The following is a 17,881-nucleotide window of genomic DNA, read 5'->3' as shown; positions in this document are numbered from 1 at the left end:
ATGACCTGCATAGAGCTGGGACCACCTTAACAAGAGCTAAAATTAGTAACACACTACGCCGCCAGGGACTCAGATCCTACAATGCCAAATGTGTTCCCCTGCTTAAGCCAGTACATGTCCGGGCCCGTCTGAAGTTTGCTAGAGAGCATTTGAATTATCCAGAAGAGTAGTTTGAGAATGTCATATGGTCTGATGAAACCAAAGTAGAACTGTTGGTAGAAACACAACTCGAGATGTTTCGAGGAGACAGAATGCGGAGTAGCATCCAAAAAAACACCATACCTACTGTGAAGCATGGGGGTGGCAACATCATGCTTCAGGGCTCTTTCTCTGCAAAGGGACTAGGACGACTGATTCATGTACATGAAAGAATGAATGGGGCCATGTATCGTAAGATTTTGAGTGCAAACCTCCTTCCATCAGCAAGGGCATTGAAGATGAAACGTGGCTGGGTCTTTCAACATGATAATGATCCTAAGCACACCACCAGGGCAACGAAGGAGTGGCTTTGTAAGAAGCATATGAAGGTCCTGGAGTGGCCTAGCCAGTCTCCAGATCTTAACCCCATAGAAAACCTTTCATGGGAGTTGAAAGTCCGTATTGCCCAGCGACAGGCCCAAAACATCACTGCTCTAGAGAAGATCTGCATGGAGGAATGGGCCAACATACCAACAACAGTGTGTGCCAACCTTGTGAAGACTTACAGAAAACATTTGACCTCTGTCATTGTCAACAAAGGATATATAACAAAATAATGAGATGAACTTTTGTTATTGACGAAATACTTATTTTCCACCATAATTTGCAAAAAAATTCTTCCCAAATCAGAGAAGGTGATTTTCTGGATTTCTTTTCTCATTTTATCTCTCATAGTTGTGGTCTACCTGTGATGTCAATTACAGGCCTCATCTTTTTAAGTGGGAGAATTTGCACAATTGGTGGCTGACTAAATACTTTTTTTCCCCATTGCATTAGATTCACTTTGCGGTCAACAACAAAATGGCTCTGCACTGGGATCCTAAATGTCATCTTCCCTTATCTATTTGAAAACACCCAGAAGGGGAGGGGAGGTGTGACATCACACACATGAGAGCAGATTCTGCCCACTTTAACTGCAGTTGTAATCCAGGCTAGTTGTACACTACATTTCAGCAGCTGCTCCCCCTAGTGTTTAAGAGTGGAAAATATCAAACTTTCAAAATTATTTTTAGTATTTTTGCTCAATTAAAAAGAAATTTAAAGAAAATTTTCTAACATTAATACTTCCCATTTATTCAGTTATTGAAAAAATGTTTGTTTTTTTTTTACACCTTCCCTTTAACTATGCTTCTAACCAGCTAAACTACTGGCACAAGTTGTGCCATATCAGCTTCACAATGCCTGCCCACCCACATGTGCCAAGTACCTGCAAGCAGTCCAGGGCCGTGCTGACCACTCGAGGAGACTTTAACTGACATGCCAACTCAAACGGGAGGAAATATCTATCAGCTTCTATGAATTTAGGTTTAAGGGGTGGAGCGGATTCATCCCTAAAACAAGTGGAAAGGAAATTAGGAAAAAAAAAATACTGCTGCATGGGAGGAAAAGGAACACACTGCACAGGTCACACTTACTTTTGAGGTTCTAATTCAGCTTTAAGTTCATCTGTAAAATAGATAAAATAAAAGATAGTTAAAAGGAAGTGTGGCACCCCTGAGGCTTCAGTCGCCACAGGTTACTGCATCTCCCTTAAGATGTAGTACTCATCCCGGGTAAGGAGAGGTTAATCGCTGGCGATTCTCACATTCACAACCACACACAGTCAGGTGCCTTCCCACGGGAGGGATGGTCTGGGGTAGATAGGGGGGTGGCCATCATGAAGCATGGGACTTTCCTGGTTACTGGGACAGCCACCTGGGGGGCGGGCACCACTTGGGGAAAAGGGAAGGAGCATCTTCACAGTTAGCCCTGGGCACAGCTTTGGGTGAGACGCACACCTGGGACCTCAGTTCAATCTTCTTCTACTCAAACGTCTGGGAGGGCCGTAGGACCTGTGGCTTGGAGTATCCAGCTCAGTCCAGGGTCTCTACAGCTACACGGGGTTCCAGGGTCTGCGGTGAGTGCAGGAAACACCAGCAACCCGTTCCATATTCCACATACACTGGGATTGGAGGGACTCCGACCAGAAAAGACTCACAGTGGGAACACCGACGGTGACCTCGAATTGCTCGGCTGGAGCCCATCACAGCGGTGGCCAGTGCTTCGGAAGTAGCAACTGGGTTACTTAAAGAACTGTGAGAAAACAACACCTGGAACCCGCAGAAACTGTGTCCACCTGTCATTCCCGGCGCCGCCAGCTCGCGCTTCGCTCGCCCGCCATTACTCCCCTCATCATCCTCCCTGGGGCCCGCACCACCTGTGGGGAGCAGAAACACCTTATCTGCTACTACCATCCGATCCGGAGGACAGCGACAGCAGCGGTGGCTATTCCCTGGCCGCACACTGCATGTGGCGTCACGAAATTAACCTCCACCATCATCCATCACCACCTCCTCCTTTATTGTACACCTCGGGGCCAAGAAACCGGGCGAAAGAGCCACCCCCAGACCCAACATCACCAGGCCCGGTGATTAGTCATTTAACCCCTTGCCCTATGGGTGCTACACATCAGCAACGTGGATGTAGATCTGACAACATATTGTAAAAGGTAGAAAACATGTCACATTACTGTCCTCATCTGACCTCCTTACCAAGATGCGATCAATGAATAGTGCAGAGACAAATTATGTCCTTAGCCTGAAGACAACCGCAAAGGATAAACACATACAGAGCAATGATTGTGCTCATTACCAGGTAGCTTCAGTCACGTAGCTTCACAGCAACACAAAGTCCTCAGTCAGGCCTGTATCACCCACAGGACTGCCCACTATGGACACTTTCTGCAATGAAGGGAGTCAGAGGCAAGGAAGACTCCTCCATCTACATCTGATAACAAAAATGTAGAGTACTATAGAGGTGTTCACCGTCTACATGTGATAAGTGATGTTAGATGAGAAGTGAGATCATCTCCAACTTTACATTAATGTAGAGGAGCAGGCTTGCCACCACTATCAACAAGAAGAAATGTGTGGAAGTCCTACGTTGAGTGTGGATTTATAAAGCAAACTTAAGAATTGTGCTACACAGCCGACACATGGTGTGTGAGGCGAAGAGTCATATCGACCTCGAGCAGTGCAGTGGATTATAGCAGACGCAAGAATAATGCAGAAAAAATTGACATGCTGCAGATTTTTTTCTGCAAGGAAAAAAGAAGCAACATGTGCACAGTAAGTCAGGATTCTCATAGACTTTGATGGCATACAGTGCTGGCCATAAGTATTGGCACCCCTGCAATTCTGTCAGATAATACTCAGTTTCTTCTTGAAAATGATTGCAATCACAAGTTCTTTGGTATTATTATCTTCATTTCATTTGTCTTCAATGAAAAAAAAAAAAATGATCATAAAGCCAAATTGGATATAATTCCACACCAAACATAAAAAAGGGGGTGGACAAAAGTATTGGCACTGTTTGAAAAATCATGTGATGCTTCTCTAATTTGTGTAATTAACGTCACCTGTAACTTACCTGTGGCACCTAACAGGTGTTGGCAATAACTAAATTACACTTGCAGCCAGTTGACATGGATTAACCCCATAGCGACGGCCTAACGTCTCAAGACGTCGGAAAAACAGGGTACTTATTCTGTTCCGACGTCTTGAGACGTCAGGCCGGAAAAAGCTTGTAGCGCCCCCCAGTGACGAAAAATCTCGGGGGTTTCAGCTACCGGAGGTAGCTGAGACCCCCAAGATTATGAATCGGGGTGTTTTTTTTGGACCCCGTTAATGCGATCGCCGGTATACACCGTATACCGGCGACAACATTAAAAAAAAAAAAAATGGCCGGTAAAATTGATTTATTTCTCATCTGACGTGATCAAACATGTCAGATGAGAAATAAATATAATCCTCTAGTGCCCCCAAAGCCCCCGGTACCGGAGAGTCCCCCCACCACCCCTACCCCCCCTCCGGAGAATCCAAGATGGCGCCGACGCGCGCTGAAAACTCCCGCCGCCGCCGGCTCTGTATTCATTTCCCTCCGATCTGAAATGATCAAACATTTCAGATCGGAGGGAAATGTCCTCCCCCTGACCCCTCCTCCGGTACACCGGAGATCTCTGGTCCCCGGAGCCCCCTCCGGTTCTCCAGAGCCGCCTCCCCCCTCCCCCCTCCGGAGCGTGGAAAATGGCGGCCGCATTCATCCTACTCTTTCTGCCGCATGTGACACGTCACATGCGGCAGAAAGTTGTCCCCAGGTCCCCCCGTCACCCTCCGTCACCCCCCCAGCCCCCGGTCATACGTTACCTGTCTGCTGGTGCTCCGGCCCCGCGATCACGCCGCCTCCTTCTCTTGAATGCTGGCGGCGCATGCGCAGACAGCGGCTGTCAGCTGGATCCCTGCAAGCAGGGATCCTGCTGACGTCGCTGATGCACAGGCTCCACTGTGGACCGGGGGAGGGTGAGTGCAGTGATCTGCAGCCACACTCCTCACATGGAGAGGCTGCTGTTCCAGAAAATGGGGGGTACGTTCTATGAGCGTGCCCCTCATATTCTGGAATGAGGTTACTGCAGGTCACTCTGCCCTAGGTTGGACCGGGGCAGTGTGAGTGCAGTATTCTCAGATTACTGCACCCACACTGCTCATGGAGAGCTTGCTCTTCCAGAAAATGGGGGATACGTTCCCTGAACGTGCCCCCCATATTCTAGAAGATCCAGAGACGGCGTGGGACCTCAAAAATGGATTACAGCGACCGAAATTTATTTATTTACAATAAATTGGTAAAAGAGGAATGTTTCGGGGAGTTTTTTTTCAAATAAATTTTTTTTTTGTCTTTATTTTTTTCTATTTCTTGACTGGGTTAGTGATGTCGGGTATCTGTTCAGATGCCGTGACATCACTAACCCCAGGGCTTGATGCCAGGTGACATTACAGCTGGTATCAACCCCATATATTACCCCGTCTGCCACCGCACCAGGGCGCGGGATGAGCTGGAGCGAAGCGCCAGGATTGGCGCATCTAATGGATGCGCCACTTCTGGGGCGGCTGCGGCCTGCTATTTTTAGGCTGGGAAGAGTCCAATAACCATGGCTCTTCCCACCCTGAGAATACCAGACCCCAGCTGTCTGCTTCACCTTGGCTGGTGATCTAATTTGGGGGGACCCCACGTTTTTTTTTTTTTTTTTAAAAAACGTCTGGGGAGCCCTCCAAATTGATCACCAGCCAAGGTGAAGCTGTCAGCTGTGGTTTGCAGGCTACAGCTGTCTGCTTTACCCTAGCTGGCTATCAAAAATAGGGGGGACCCCACGTCGTTTATTTTAATTAATTTTTTGGGGGGCTAAATACAAGGCTAGGCACCCTTTAGTGCCACATGAAAGGCACTAAAGGGCGCCAGCTTAGAATATGCAGGGGGTGGGACGTTATATTTGTTTGACATCTATCCATTCATCCATTGTAGCATTTTAGGCTGTGCGCCCACAATCGGGATTTGCAGCGTTTTGGGCGCAGAGTGTTTTCCCTGCGTCCATAACGCTGCATTGTGCAGTAGAAGCACAGTGGAAGGATTTTTAGAAATCCCATGCCCAATGTGCTTGCCCAATGTACTTCTCTTCTCCGCAGCATAAACCGACCTGTGGCGCAGCTTCCCGAGCCTCAGCATGTCAATTTATGCTGCGGAGATGAGTGTTCTCTGCAGGTAGCATAGAGCTCCACAGCGGCCTGAACCCAAATCGTGGGCATGGGCAGCTGCGTTCTCCCGTGGACAACACTCACATCTCTGCAGGAGGCTGACACTGTGTACTAGACGCCGTGTCGCTGGATCATGGCCACATAGCCTAAAAGTGAGACATTTGTTGCTACAGCAACATTTTTGTGAAGTACCTGTGGATTCAAAATGCTACTATACTCCTGAATAAAATCCAGTTTCCAAAATGGAGTCACTTGTGGGGGGTTTCGAATGTATAGGTACCCAAGGGGCCTGCTAATGTGACATGGTGCCCGCAATTTATTTCAACTTTTCCAGAATTCAAATGGTGCTCCTTCCATTCCAAGCCCTCCCATTTATCCAAACAGAGGTTTTTGGCCACATGTGGGGTATCCCTGTGCTCATAAGACATTGGATAACAACCTGTTGGGTCCACGGTTTGTTGTTGTCTCTTGAAAAAGTGAGAAATTTGATGCTGAAGCAACATTTTTGTGAAAAAAATGAAAATTTTCAATATGGCAACCTAAGCTTATCAAAATCTGTCAAGTATTCGTGGATTCAAACTGCTCACTATACACCTAGATAAAAGCCTTGAGGTGTCTTGTTTCCAGAATGGGGTCAGTTGTGGGGGACCGCCACTGTTTAGGCACCTCAGGGGCTCTCCAAATGCAACCTGGCGTCCGCTATTGATTCCAGCCAATTTTGCAGTCAAATGGCACTCCTTCCCTTCCGAGCCCTGCTGTGCACCCAAACAGTTGATTTCCACCACATATAAGGTATCGCCAAACTCAGGAGAAATTGCACAATAAATGTTATGCTGAATATTTTCCTTTTACTCTTGTAAAAAAAAAAGCTACCTGGTTGAAATAACAATTTTGTGGTAAAATTTTATTTTTTTTTTTTCATGGCTCAACGTTATAAAATTCTGTGAAGCACCTGGGGGTTCAGGGTACTCACCAAACATCTAGATAAATTCCTTGAGGGGCCTAGTTTCCAAAATGGGGTCACTTGTGCGGGGTTTCTGCTGTTTAGGTACCTTAGGGGTCCTCCAAATGTGACATGGTGCCCGCAATCTTTTTCAGCCAAATTTCCTTTCCAAAATTCAAATATTGCCCCTTTCGTTCCAAGCCCTCCCATTTGTCCAAACAAAGGTTTCAGACCACATGTGAGGTATCACCGCGCTCATAAAAAAGTGGTTAACAAACCTTGAGGTCAAATTTTTGGAATTACCTCTTGAAAAAGTGAGAAAATTGATGCTAAAGCAACATTTTTGAGAAAATTATTAAAATTTTCAATATGACAACGTAACGTTAACAAAATCTGTGAAGTACCTGTGGATCTAAAATGCTCACTATACCCCTAGATAGAATCCTTGAGGGGTCTAGTTTCCAAAATGGTGTCACTTGTGAGGGATTTCTTCTGTTTAGGTACCTTAGCGGACCTGTAAATGCAACATGGTGCCCGCAATCTATTTCAGCCAAATTTGCTTTCCAAAATTCAAATATTGCTCCTTCTGTTCCGAGCCCTCCCATTTGTCCAAACAGAGGTTTCTGATCACATGTTGGGTATTGGCGCGTTCATAAGAAAGTGGGGAACAAGTTTTGGGGTCCATTTTGTTGTGTTATTTCTTCTAAAAGTGAATAAGAAGGGAATTTTGTTACTTACCGTAAATTCCTTTTCTTCTAGCTCTTATTGGGAGACCCAGACGATTGGGGTATAGCTACTGCCCTCTGGAGGCCACACAAAGCACTACATTAAAAGTGCAAGGCCCCTCCCCCTCTGGCTATACCCCCCCGTGGTATCACGGGTTCTCCAGTTTTAGTGCCAAAGCAAGAAGGAGGAAGCCAATAACTGGTTTAAACAAATTAACTCCGAATAACATCGGAGAACTGAAAAACCGTTCAACATGAACAACATGTGTACCCGCAAACAACAAAAAAACATCCCGAAGGACAACAGGGCGGGTGCTGGGTCTCCCAATAAGAGCTAGAAGAAAAGGAATTTACGGTAAGTAACAAAATTCCCTTCTTCTTCAGCGCTCTATTGGGAGACCCAGACGATTGGGACGTCCAAAAGCTGTCCCTGGGTGGGTAAATAAATACCTCATGTTAGAGCTGCAAAACAGCCCTCCCCTATGGGGGTGTCACTGCCGCCTGCAGGACTCTTCTACCTAAGCTGGCATCCGCCGAAGCATAGGTATGCACCTGATAATGCTTGGTGAAAGTGTGCAGACTGGACCAGGTAGCTGCCTGGCACACCTGTTGAGCCGAAGCCTGGTGACGTAATGCCCAGGACGCACCCACGGCTCTGGTTGAGTGGGCTTTTAGCCCTGAAGGAACCGGAAGCCCCGCAGAACGGTAGGCTTCAAGAATTGGTTCTTTGATCCATCGAGCCAGGGTGGCTTTAGAAGCCTGCAACCCCTTGCGCGGACCAGCGTCAAGGACAAAAAGTGCATCGGAACGGCGTATGGGCGCCGTGCGGGAAATGTAGATTCTGAGTGCTCTCACCAGATCTAGCAAACGTAAGTCCTTTTCATACCGGTGAACCGGATGAGGGCAAAAAGAAGGCAAGGAAATATCCTGATTAAGATGAAAAGAGGATACGACCTTCGGAAGAAACTCCGGAATGGGGCGCAGCACAACCTTGTCCTGGTGGAACACCAGGAAGGGAGCCTTGGATGACAGAGCTGCCAGCTCAGACACTCGCCGAAGCGATGTGATGGCAACAAGAAACGCCACTTTCTGCGACAGCCGAGAAAAGGAAACTTCCTTCAGAGGCTCGAAGGGCGGCTTCTGGAGAGCAACTAGTACCCTGTTCAGATCCCATGGATCTAACGGTCGCTTGTACGGGGGCACAATATGACATACCCCCTGCAGGAACGTGCGCACCTTAGGAAGACGTGCTAGACGCTTCTGAAAAAACACGGATAGTGCCGAAACTTGCCCTTTAAGGGAGCTGAGCGACAAGCCCTTTTCTAACCCCGATTGCAGGAAAGAAAGAAACTTGGGTAATGCAAATGGCCAGGGAGACACTCCCTGGGCCGAGCACCAGGATAAGAAAATCTTCCACGTTCTGTGGTAGATCTTAGCAGAATTCGACTTTCTAGCTTGTCTCATTGTGGCAATCACTCCTTGAGATAATCCTGCAGATGCTAGGATCCAGGACTCAATGGCCACACAGTCAGGTTCAGGGCCGCAGAATTCTGATGGAAAAACGGCCCTTGTGACAGTAAGTCTGGTCGGTCTGGCAGTGACCACGGTCGACCGATCGTGAGATGCCACAGATCCGGATACCACGACCTCCTCGGCCAGTTTGGAGCGACGAGTATGATGCGGCTGCACTCGGATCTGATCTTGCGTAGCACTCTGGGCAAGAGCGCCAGAGGCGGAAACACGTAAGGGAGCTGAAACTGCGACCAATCTTGAACCAAGGCGTCTGCCGCCAGAGCTCTTTGATCGCGCGACCTCGCCATGAATGCCGGGACCTTGTTGTTGTGCCGGGATGCCATTAGGTCGACGTCCGGCACTCCCCAGCGGCGACAGATTTCCTGAAACACGTCCGGGTGAAGGGACCATTCCCCTGCGTCCATGCCCTGGCGACTGAGGAAGTCTGCTTCCCAGTTTTCTACGCCTGGGATGTGAACCGCGGATATGGTGGATGCTCTGTCCTCCACCCACATTAGAATGCGCCGGACTTCTTGGAAGGCTTGCCGACTGCGCGTCCCTCCTTGGTGGTTGATGTATGCCACCGCTGTGGAGTTGTCCGATTGGATTCGGATCTGCTTTCCTTCCAGCCACTGCTGGAAGGCCAGTAGGGCAAGATACACTGCTCTGATTTCCAGAACATTGATCTGAAGGGTGGACTCCTGCGGAGTCCACGTCCCCTGAGCCCTGTGGTGGAGAAACACTGCTCCCCACCCCGACAGACTCGCATCTGTCGTAACTACTGCCCAGGATGGGGGCAGGAAGGATCTTCCCTGAGATAATGAGGTGGGAAGGAGCCACCATTGTAGAGAGTCCTTGGCCGTCTGGGAAAGCGAGACTTTCCTGTCCAGGGACGTTGACTTCCCGTCCCATTGGCGGAGAATGTCCCATTGAAGTGGGCGCAGATGAAACTGCGCAAAGGGAACTGCTTCCATGGCTGCCACCATCTTCCCTAGGAAATGCATGAGGCGCCGCAAGGGATGCAACTGGCCCTGCAGAAGAGATTGCACCCCTGTCTGTAGTGACCGCTGCTTGTCCAGCGGAAGCTTCACTATCGCTGCTAGAGTATGAAACTCCATGCCAAGATACGTTAGTGACTGAGTCGGTGATAGGATCGACTTTGGAAAGTTGATGATCCATCCGAAAGACTGTAGAGTCTCCAGCGTAGCATTCAGGCTGTGCTGACATGCCTCCTGAGAGGGAGCTTTGACCAATAAGTCGTCTAGGTAAGGGATCACCGAGTGTCCCTGAGAGTGCAAGACTGCTACCACCGCCGCCATGACCTTGGTGAAGACCCGTGGGGCTGTCGCCAGACCAAATGGAAGAGCTACGAACTGAAAATGGTCGTCTCCTATCACAAAACGTAGAAAACGTTGATGTTCTGTAGCAATTGGCACGTGGAGATAAGCATCTTTGATGTCTATTGAGGCAAGGAAGTCTCCTCTGGACATTGAGGCAATGACAGAGCGGAGGGTTTCCATCCGGAACCTCCTGGCGTGCACATGTTTGTTGAGCCGTTTTAGGTCCAGAACAGGACGGAACGAGCCGTCCTTTTTTGGAACCACAAAGAGATTGGAGTAAAACCCTTGCCCTTGTTCCTGAGGAGGGACTGGGATAACCACTCCTTCCGCTTTTAGGGAATCCACCGCCTGCAGCAGAGCATCTGCTCGGTCTGGATGTGGGGAGGTTCTGAAGAACCGAGCTGGAGGACGAGAATTGAACTCGATTCTGTACCCGCGAGACAAAATGTCCGTCACCCACCGGTCTTTGACCTGTGACATCCAAATGCCGGAAAAGCGGGAGAGCCTGCCCCCGACCGGCGATGCGGAGGGGGGGGGCTGGAAGTCATGAGGTAGCCGCTTTGGAAGCGGTACCTCCATTTGCTTTCTTGGGGCGTGTGTGAGTCCGCCACGAATCTGAGTTTCTTTGCGTCCTCTGAGTCCCTTTGGACGAGGTAAATGGTGTCTTGCCCGAACCTCGAAAGGACTGAAACCTCTGCTGCCACTTTTTCTGCTGAGGTTTGGATGTTCTGGGTTGTGGTAAAGAGGAGTCTTTACCCTTGGACTGCTTAATGATGTCAGCCAATGGCTCGCCAAACAGTCTCTCTCTAGACAAAGGCAAACTGGTTAAACATTTTTTGGAACCAGCATCTGCTTTCCAGTCCTTTAACCACAAGGCTCTGCGCAAAACTACCGAATTGGCAGACGCCATTGAGGTGCGACTGGTAGATTCTAGGACCGCATTGATAGCGTAAGACGCAAACGCCGACATCTGCGTGGTAAGGTGCGCCACTTGCGGCACTGTTGGATGCATGATAGCATCCACTTTTGCTAAGCCAGCTGAAATAGCCTGGAGTGCCCATACGGCTGCGAATGCCGGAGCAAACGACGCGCCTATAGCTTCATAGACAGATTTTAACCAAAGGTCCATCTGTCTGTCATTGGCATCTTTAAGTGAAGCGCCATCCTCCACTGCAACTATGGATCTAGCTGCAAGTTTGGAAATCGGGGGGTCTACCTTTGGACACTGTGTCCAGCGCTTGACCACCTCAGGGGGGAAAGGGAAACGCGTATCTTTAGATCGTTTAGAGAAACGCCTTTCTGGGTGAGCGTCGTGCTTCTGGATTGATTCTCTGAAGTCAGAGTGATCTAACAAAGCACTCAATTTACGCTTGGGATAAAGGAAACGAAACTTTTCCTGCTCCGCAGCCGCCTCTTCTGCTGAAGGGGCTGGGGGAGAAATATCCAACAGCCTATTGATGGCTGAGATAAGGTCGTTTACCATGGCATCCCCATCCGGGGTATCCAGGTTGAGAGGGGTTCCAGGAGTGGATTCCTGATCACTCTCATCAGACACATCACAGGGAGACTGATTGCGCTGAGACCCTGAGCAGTGTGAAGACGTCGAGGGTCTTTCCCAGCGAGCTCGCTTAGGGTGGCTGGGGCCATCATCTGAGTCATAATCCTCGGCCTGTGAAGCCGGGGACCCCCCTGTGGGCTGGATACATTCCAAGTAAGGGGGACCTGAGGACAGAGGCCTCGCCGTGCCCAGAGACTGAGCCCCATGCATAGATTGCAAGGTCTCAAGGATTTTTGCCATAGATACAGACATATTATCTGCAAAAACTGCAAAGTCTGTCCCTGTCACCGGGGCAGAACTTACAAGCGTCTCAGCCTGGGTCGCTACCTCTCCTGACTCCGGCTGGCGAAGCAGCACCGGGTCGGAGCATTGCACACAATGGGGGTCATCGGAGCCTGCTGGTAGATTAGCCCCACATGCAGCACACGCAGTATACACAGCCCTTTTTGCCTTGGCCGCCTTGCGTTTTGAGGATGACATGTTGCTGCTTCCACAGAGCGATCTGGGATATGCAGCCAGAAGCGCACCTCACAGTGCAAGTAATACAATAACTATATATCTGTACCCAGTACACTGATACACAGTGAGGCACTAGAGGGACCAGCACAGAAAAATCGCTTACCGCCCGCTTAAAAAGCGGGTGTGTGGTCGCCAGATAGCCCCTAGTCCAGGTCTCCCAGAGCCTTGCGTCCTTCCTCCAGCCAGGCATGCATGTAATGGCTGCCGGCGTCTCGAGAGAGGAAGGGGGGCGGGCCCTGGGCGTTCCTGGCCAAGAGCGGGAAGCCTGCTTCCCTCTGTGCCAAGTGAGAGGGCTGGAGCATGTAAATCAGGCTCCAGCCCTCGTCGCTGCTAGCGAACAGCGTCTCTCCCCTACCCTGAATGACAGGGTGGGGGCGGGAACGAAACGGAGCTGCCGGCGTCCTAGGCCCAAAAAGCCGGGGACTAAATTTATAACCGCCGCCGCCGTAAAAGCGCGGACGGCGGATCCCCGGCGCACCACAAGTCACAGCAGCGCCGCCCGGTCCAGAGGGGGTCGGCGCTGCGTTCCCAAACACAAACAATCCCCCAGTAATCTGTAGGGACACCAACTCCACGTTGCGGTCCCCGGCGCACTACAACACCCAGCCAGCCCGGAGTGTGTCTGTGCCTGCCGGGGACACAGAGTACCTGTATGATGCAGGGCCTGTCCCTGATCGTACTCCTGCTCCGTCTCCATCAGGTTCTAATGGGTCTGTGGATGGAGCCCGGCATCAGAGCTGAGAGGCCGGCAGGATCCCACTTCCACAGAGCCCTACCAGGGGATGTGGAAGGAAAACAGCATGTCAGGCTCCAGCCCTGTACCAGCAATAGGTACCTCAACCTTACAACACCATCCAGGGGTGAGAAGGGAGCATGCTGGGGACACTATATGTGTCCTCTTTTCTTCCATCCGAAACAGTCAGCAGCTACTGCTGACTAAAATCTGTGGAGCTATGCATGGAATGTCTGACCTCCTTCGCACACAAAGCTAAAACTGGAGAACCCGTGATACCACGGGGGGGTATAGCCAGAGGGGGAGGGGCCTTGCACTTTTAATGTAGTGCTTTGTGTGGCCTCCAGAGGGCAGTAGCTATACCCCAATCGTCTGGGTCTCCCAATAGAGCGCTGAAGAAATTTGGGTTAGAGCAACATTTTTAGGTAAAATTTAATTTTTGCTTTTTTTTCATTCCACATTGCTTTTGTTCATGTGAAGCACCTGAAGGGTTAATAAACTTCTTGAACGTGGTTTTGAGTACTTTGGGGGGGTGCAGTTTTTAGAATGGTGTCACTTTTGGGTATTTTCTATCATCTAGGCCTCTCAAAGTCACTTCAAATGTGATGTGGTCCCTAAAAAAATGGTTTTGTAAATTTTGATGTAAAAATGAGAAATCGCTGATAAACTTTGAACCCCTCTAACTTCCTAACAAAAAAAAATTTTGTTTCCAAAATTGGTCTGATGTAAAGTAGATAAGTGGGAAATGTTATTTATTAACTATTTTGTGTCACAGAAATCTCTGGTTTAACGGTATAAAAATTCAAAAGTTGAAAATTGCAAAATTTTCAAAATTTTTGCCAATATTCAATTTTTTTCATAAATAAACGCAAAAAATATTGTCCTAAATTTGGTACTAACACGAAGTCCAATATGTGACGAAAAAACAATCTCAGAATCACCGGGATCCGTTGAAGCGTTCTAGAGTTATAACCTCATAAAGTGACACTGGTCAGAATTGCAAAATTTGGTCTGGTCATTAAGGTGAAAATTAGCTCCGTCACTAAGGGGTTAAAGTTGACTCAACCTCTGTCCTGTGTCCTTGTGTGCACCACATTGAGCATGGAGAAAAGAAAGAAGACCAAAGAACTGTCTGAGGACTTGAGAATCCAAATTGTGAGGCAGCATGAGCAATCTCAAGGCTACAAGTCCATCTCCAAAGACCTGAAAGTTCCTCTGTGTCTACGGTGCGTAGTGTCATCAAGAAGTTTAAACCCCATGGCACTGTGGCTAACCTCCCTAGATGTGGAAGGAAAAGAAAAAATGACGAGAGATTTCAACGCAAGAATGCGGATGGTGGATAAAGAACCTCGACTAACATCCAAACAAGTTCAAGCTGCCCTGCAGTCCGAGGGTACAACAGTGTCAACCCGTACTATCAGTCGGCGTCTGAATGAAAAGGGACTGTATGGTAGGATATCCAGGAAGACCCCACTTCTTACCCAGAGACATAAAAAAGCCAGGCTGGAGTTTGCCAAAACTTACCTGAGAAAGCCTAAAACGTTTTGGAAGAATGTTCTCTGGTCAGATGAGACAAAAGTAGAGCTTTTTGGGAAAAGCCATCAACATAGAGTTTACAGGAAAAAAAAAAAAAAAGATGAGGCATTCAAAGAAAAGAACACGGTTCCTACAGTCAAACATGGCGGAGGTTCCCTGATGTTTTGGGGTTGCTTTGCTGCCTCTGGCACTGTATTGCTTGACCGTGTGCATGGCATTATGAAGTCTGAAGACTACCAACAAATTTTGCAGCATAATGTAGGGCCCAGTGAGAGAAAGCTGGGTCTCCCTCAGAGGTCATGGGTCTTCCAGCAGGACAATGACCCAAAACACACTTCAAAAAGCACTAGAAAATGGTTTGATAGAAAGCACTGGAGACTACTAAAGTGGCCAGCAATGAGTCCAGACCTGAACCCCATAGAACACCTGTGGAGAGATCTCAAAATGGCAGTTTGGAGAAGGCACCCTTCAAATCTCAGGGACTTGGAGCAGTTTGCCAAAGAAGAATGGTCTAAAATTCCAGGAGAGCATTGTAAGAAACTCATTGATGGTTACCGGAAGCGGTTGTTCGCCGTTATTTTGGCTAAAGGTTGTGCAACCAAGTATTAGGCTAAGGGTGCCAATACTTTTGTCTGGCCCATTTTGGAGTTTTATGTGAAATGATCAATGATTTGATTTTTGTTTCATTCTCTTTTGTGATTTTTCATTGCAAGCAAAATAAATGAAGATAATAATAACAAAGAATTTGTGATTGCAATAATTTTCAAGAAGAAACTGAGTATTATCTGACAGAATTGCAGGGGTGCCAATACTTTTGGCCAGCACTATGTTTTTCCCTGCAGATTGACTTAAATCTACAAGGAAAACCACATTACAAAAGCAAAAAAGCAACGTGTTAACATAACCTTAAAAGTTAAAGTTATTTTTTTTTTTACAAGAAAGTTTGAATCACCCCCACCACATATTTCCAATTTAAAAATAGCGAGACAAGGAAAACTACATTTGATATCTCAGGGCCCATAAATGTCCCATCTTTTGAAACATAAAAATACATCAAATTCTACAGTAGATGGCATAAAGAGGGGAAGATAAAAGTAATATCACATCATCAAAAAATAGAAAAGGATAAACACAAAGGACTCGATTCATCAAAGCTTTCACCCCAGAATTGTGACACAAAAGTTGTAAAATTAGAAGCAACTCAAAGTTGCACTAAAATTCTGTGACTTTTGGTGTTTTTAGCAGCTCAGACAAAGTGAGTGGAGCGCCGTGGACTCTGCTGCGCCGCGGGCGGTGAGGCAGGGGTCACCAACCTGAATGTTGTAGGTGGTGCGTGCGCACTCGCAGATGAGATCTAGGCTTGTGATTGAGCCGATAGCTCAATCTGCGCACGCACCGACTACGGGCGCCATTTCTTTGAAGCCGGCACCGCTGATATTCAGGATGGCGGCCCCTGCTTCACCACCCGCAGCACAGCAGAGCACGCAGTACCGCTGTCTGCAGGGAGTAGTAGGGACACCCGCTGCACCGATGGCAGCATCGCCCTACTCATCCCCGCCCCTGCCTCCTCTGACCCTGCTTCACCACCGCTGCCACCCCCACCGGATGATCAGACAGACCCCATTTTTTTTCCTCTAAATTTGGGGTGCATCTTATAAAACGAAATATAAGGTAGATTTTAGCGACACCTATTAGATGTAGCAGATAGAGCCTTGCCATATGACCTAGGGTAAAAAGCCAAACCAGAATAACCATTTGCAGACATGTATTTCAAGGGTTGTTTGCCCCTATTCAATGCAAAGCAGGAACTCCGATTTGGCTAGGTGCAAGGCTTCTGAATGGACGGTCTATATAGGTGGCGCTAGAGTCCAAGAGGCTATTTGTATATTCAAATTTCCAGTGGAGCATTGCATGGTGTATAAGTCTCCTTATCGGAGATTGCCACACTTAACAAGGAGAAATGTGCCCCCTTAGACCCGCAGAGACAGAAACCAATTTTTTTTTTTTTTAATAGCTCAGTTTTGTTTTTTTTGTTTTTTTAAACCACTGAAGTCTCAGGCCATGTGCGCACTAGAAAAAAGAGAATTTTGTTACTTACCGTAAATTCTTTTTCTTATAGTTCCGACATGGGAGACCCAGACCATGGGTGTATAGCTTCTGCCTCCGGAGGACACACAAAGTACTACACTCAAACGTGTAGCTCCTCCCTCCTAGCATATACACCCCCTGGTAGCCAGTCCTAGCCAGTTTAGTGCAAAAGCTGAAGGAGGACATCCACCCACAAGTAGAGATAGAGCAAAACCCGGAACAACCGGAACCTCTGTCTACAACAACAACAGCCGGTGAAAACACACGTAACAAGAAACCTGCCAACAGGCAACAGGGAGGGTGCTGGGTCTCCCATGTCGGAACTATAAGAAAAAGAATTTACGGTAAGTAACAAAATTCTCTTTTTCTTCATCGTTCCTTATGGGAGACCCAGACCATGGTACGTTCCAAAGCAGTCCATGGGTGGGAATAAACAGAAAAACTGAGAAGTAGGCGAAACCTAACTTCACAAATGGGCGACAGCCGCCTGAAGGATGCGTCTGCCCAAGCTCGCATCTGCCGAAGCATGAGCATGCACTTGGCAGTGCTTCGAAAAGGTATGCAGACTAATCCAAGTGGCAGTCTGACAGACCTGCTGAGCCGTAGCCTGGGCCTGAAAGCCTAAGAGGCACCGACAGCTCTGGTCAAGTGTGCCTTGATCCCAGGCGGGAGAGGCACTTGAGTACACTGGTAGGTATCGGAAATGGCCGACCTAATCCAACGAGCCAGGGTCGGCTTAGATGCCGAGAGACCCTTACGCTGACCAGTCAGCACAAAAGAGAGGTGCACCGCCTAAGAACAGCGGTGCGAGACACATAGATCCGGAGCGCCCGCACCAAATCCAGAGAATGCAACGCCTTTTCAAAGCGATGAACAGGAGCCGGACAAAAGGAAGGCAGGGAAATGTCCCGGTTAAGGTGGAAGCAGCAACCACCTTAGGGAGAAAGTCCGGAGTCGGACGGAGAACCACCTTGTCTTGATGGAAAACCAAAAAAGGGGTGAGTCCGAAGAGAGTGCAGCCAAAACAGAGACTCTCTTAAGGGAAGTTATGGCCACTAGAAAGACCACTTTCTGTGAAAGACGAAACAAAGAAACCTCCCTAAGAGGCTCAAAAGGGGGTTTCCGGAAGCCGTGAGGACCGGATTAAGGTCCCAGGGCTCCAAAG

The 17,881-nt window shown here is 48.4% G+C and overlaps 1 protein-coding gene across 1 annotated transcript in view; it reads right to left on the bottom strand.

Moving 5' to 3' along the window:
- ARFGEF2 (ARF guanine nucleotide exchange factor 2) overlaps window positions 1-17,881 on the bottom strand; it is a 179,760-nt gene that overhangs the window by 149,135 nt on the left and 12,744 nt on the right. The window contains exons 2-3 of the mRNA XM_075350644.1: window positions 1,614-1,644; window positions 1,406-1,529 (exon numbers count right to left, since the gene is read on the bottom strand). Coding sequence (XP_075206759.1) covers window positions 1,406-1,529; window positions 1,614-1,644 — 155 coding nt within the window. The remainder of the gene's footprint in view (window positions 1-1,405; window positions 1,530-1,613; window positions 1,645-17,881) is intronic.

The sequence above is a fragment of the Anomaloglossus baeobatrachus genome, chromosome 5 (assembly GCF_048569485.1).
Source record: "Anomaloglossus baeobatrachus isolate aAnoBae1 chromosome 5, aAnoBae1.hap1, whole genome shotgun sequence".
NCBI lineage: Eukaryota > Metazoa > Chordata > Amphibia > Anura > Aromobatidae > Anomaloglossus > Anomaloglossus baeobatrachus.
The sequence above is the reverse complement of the archived record's forward strand: the minus strand, read 5'-3'. Positions and strand labels throughout refer to the sequence as shown.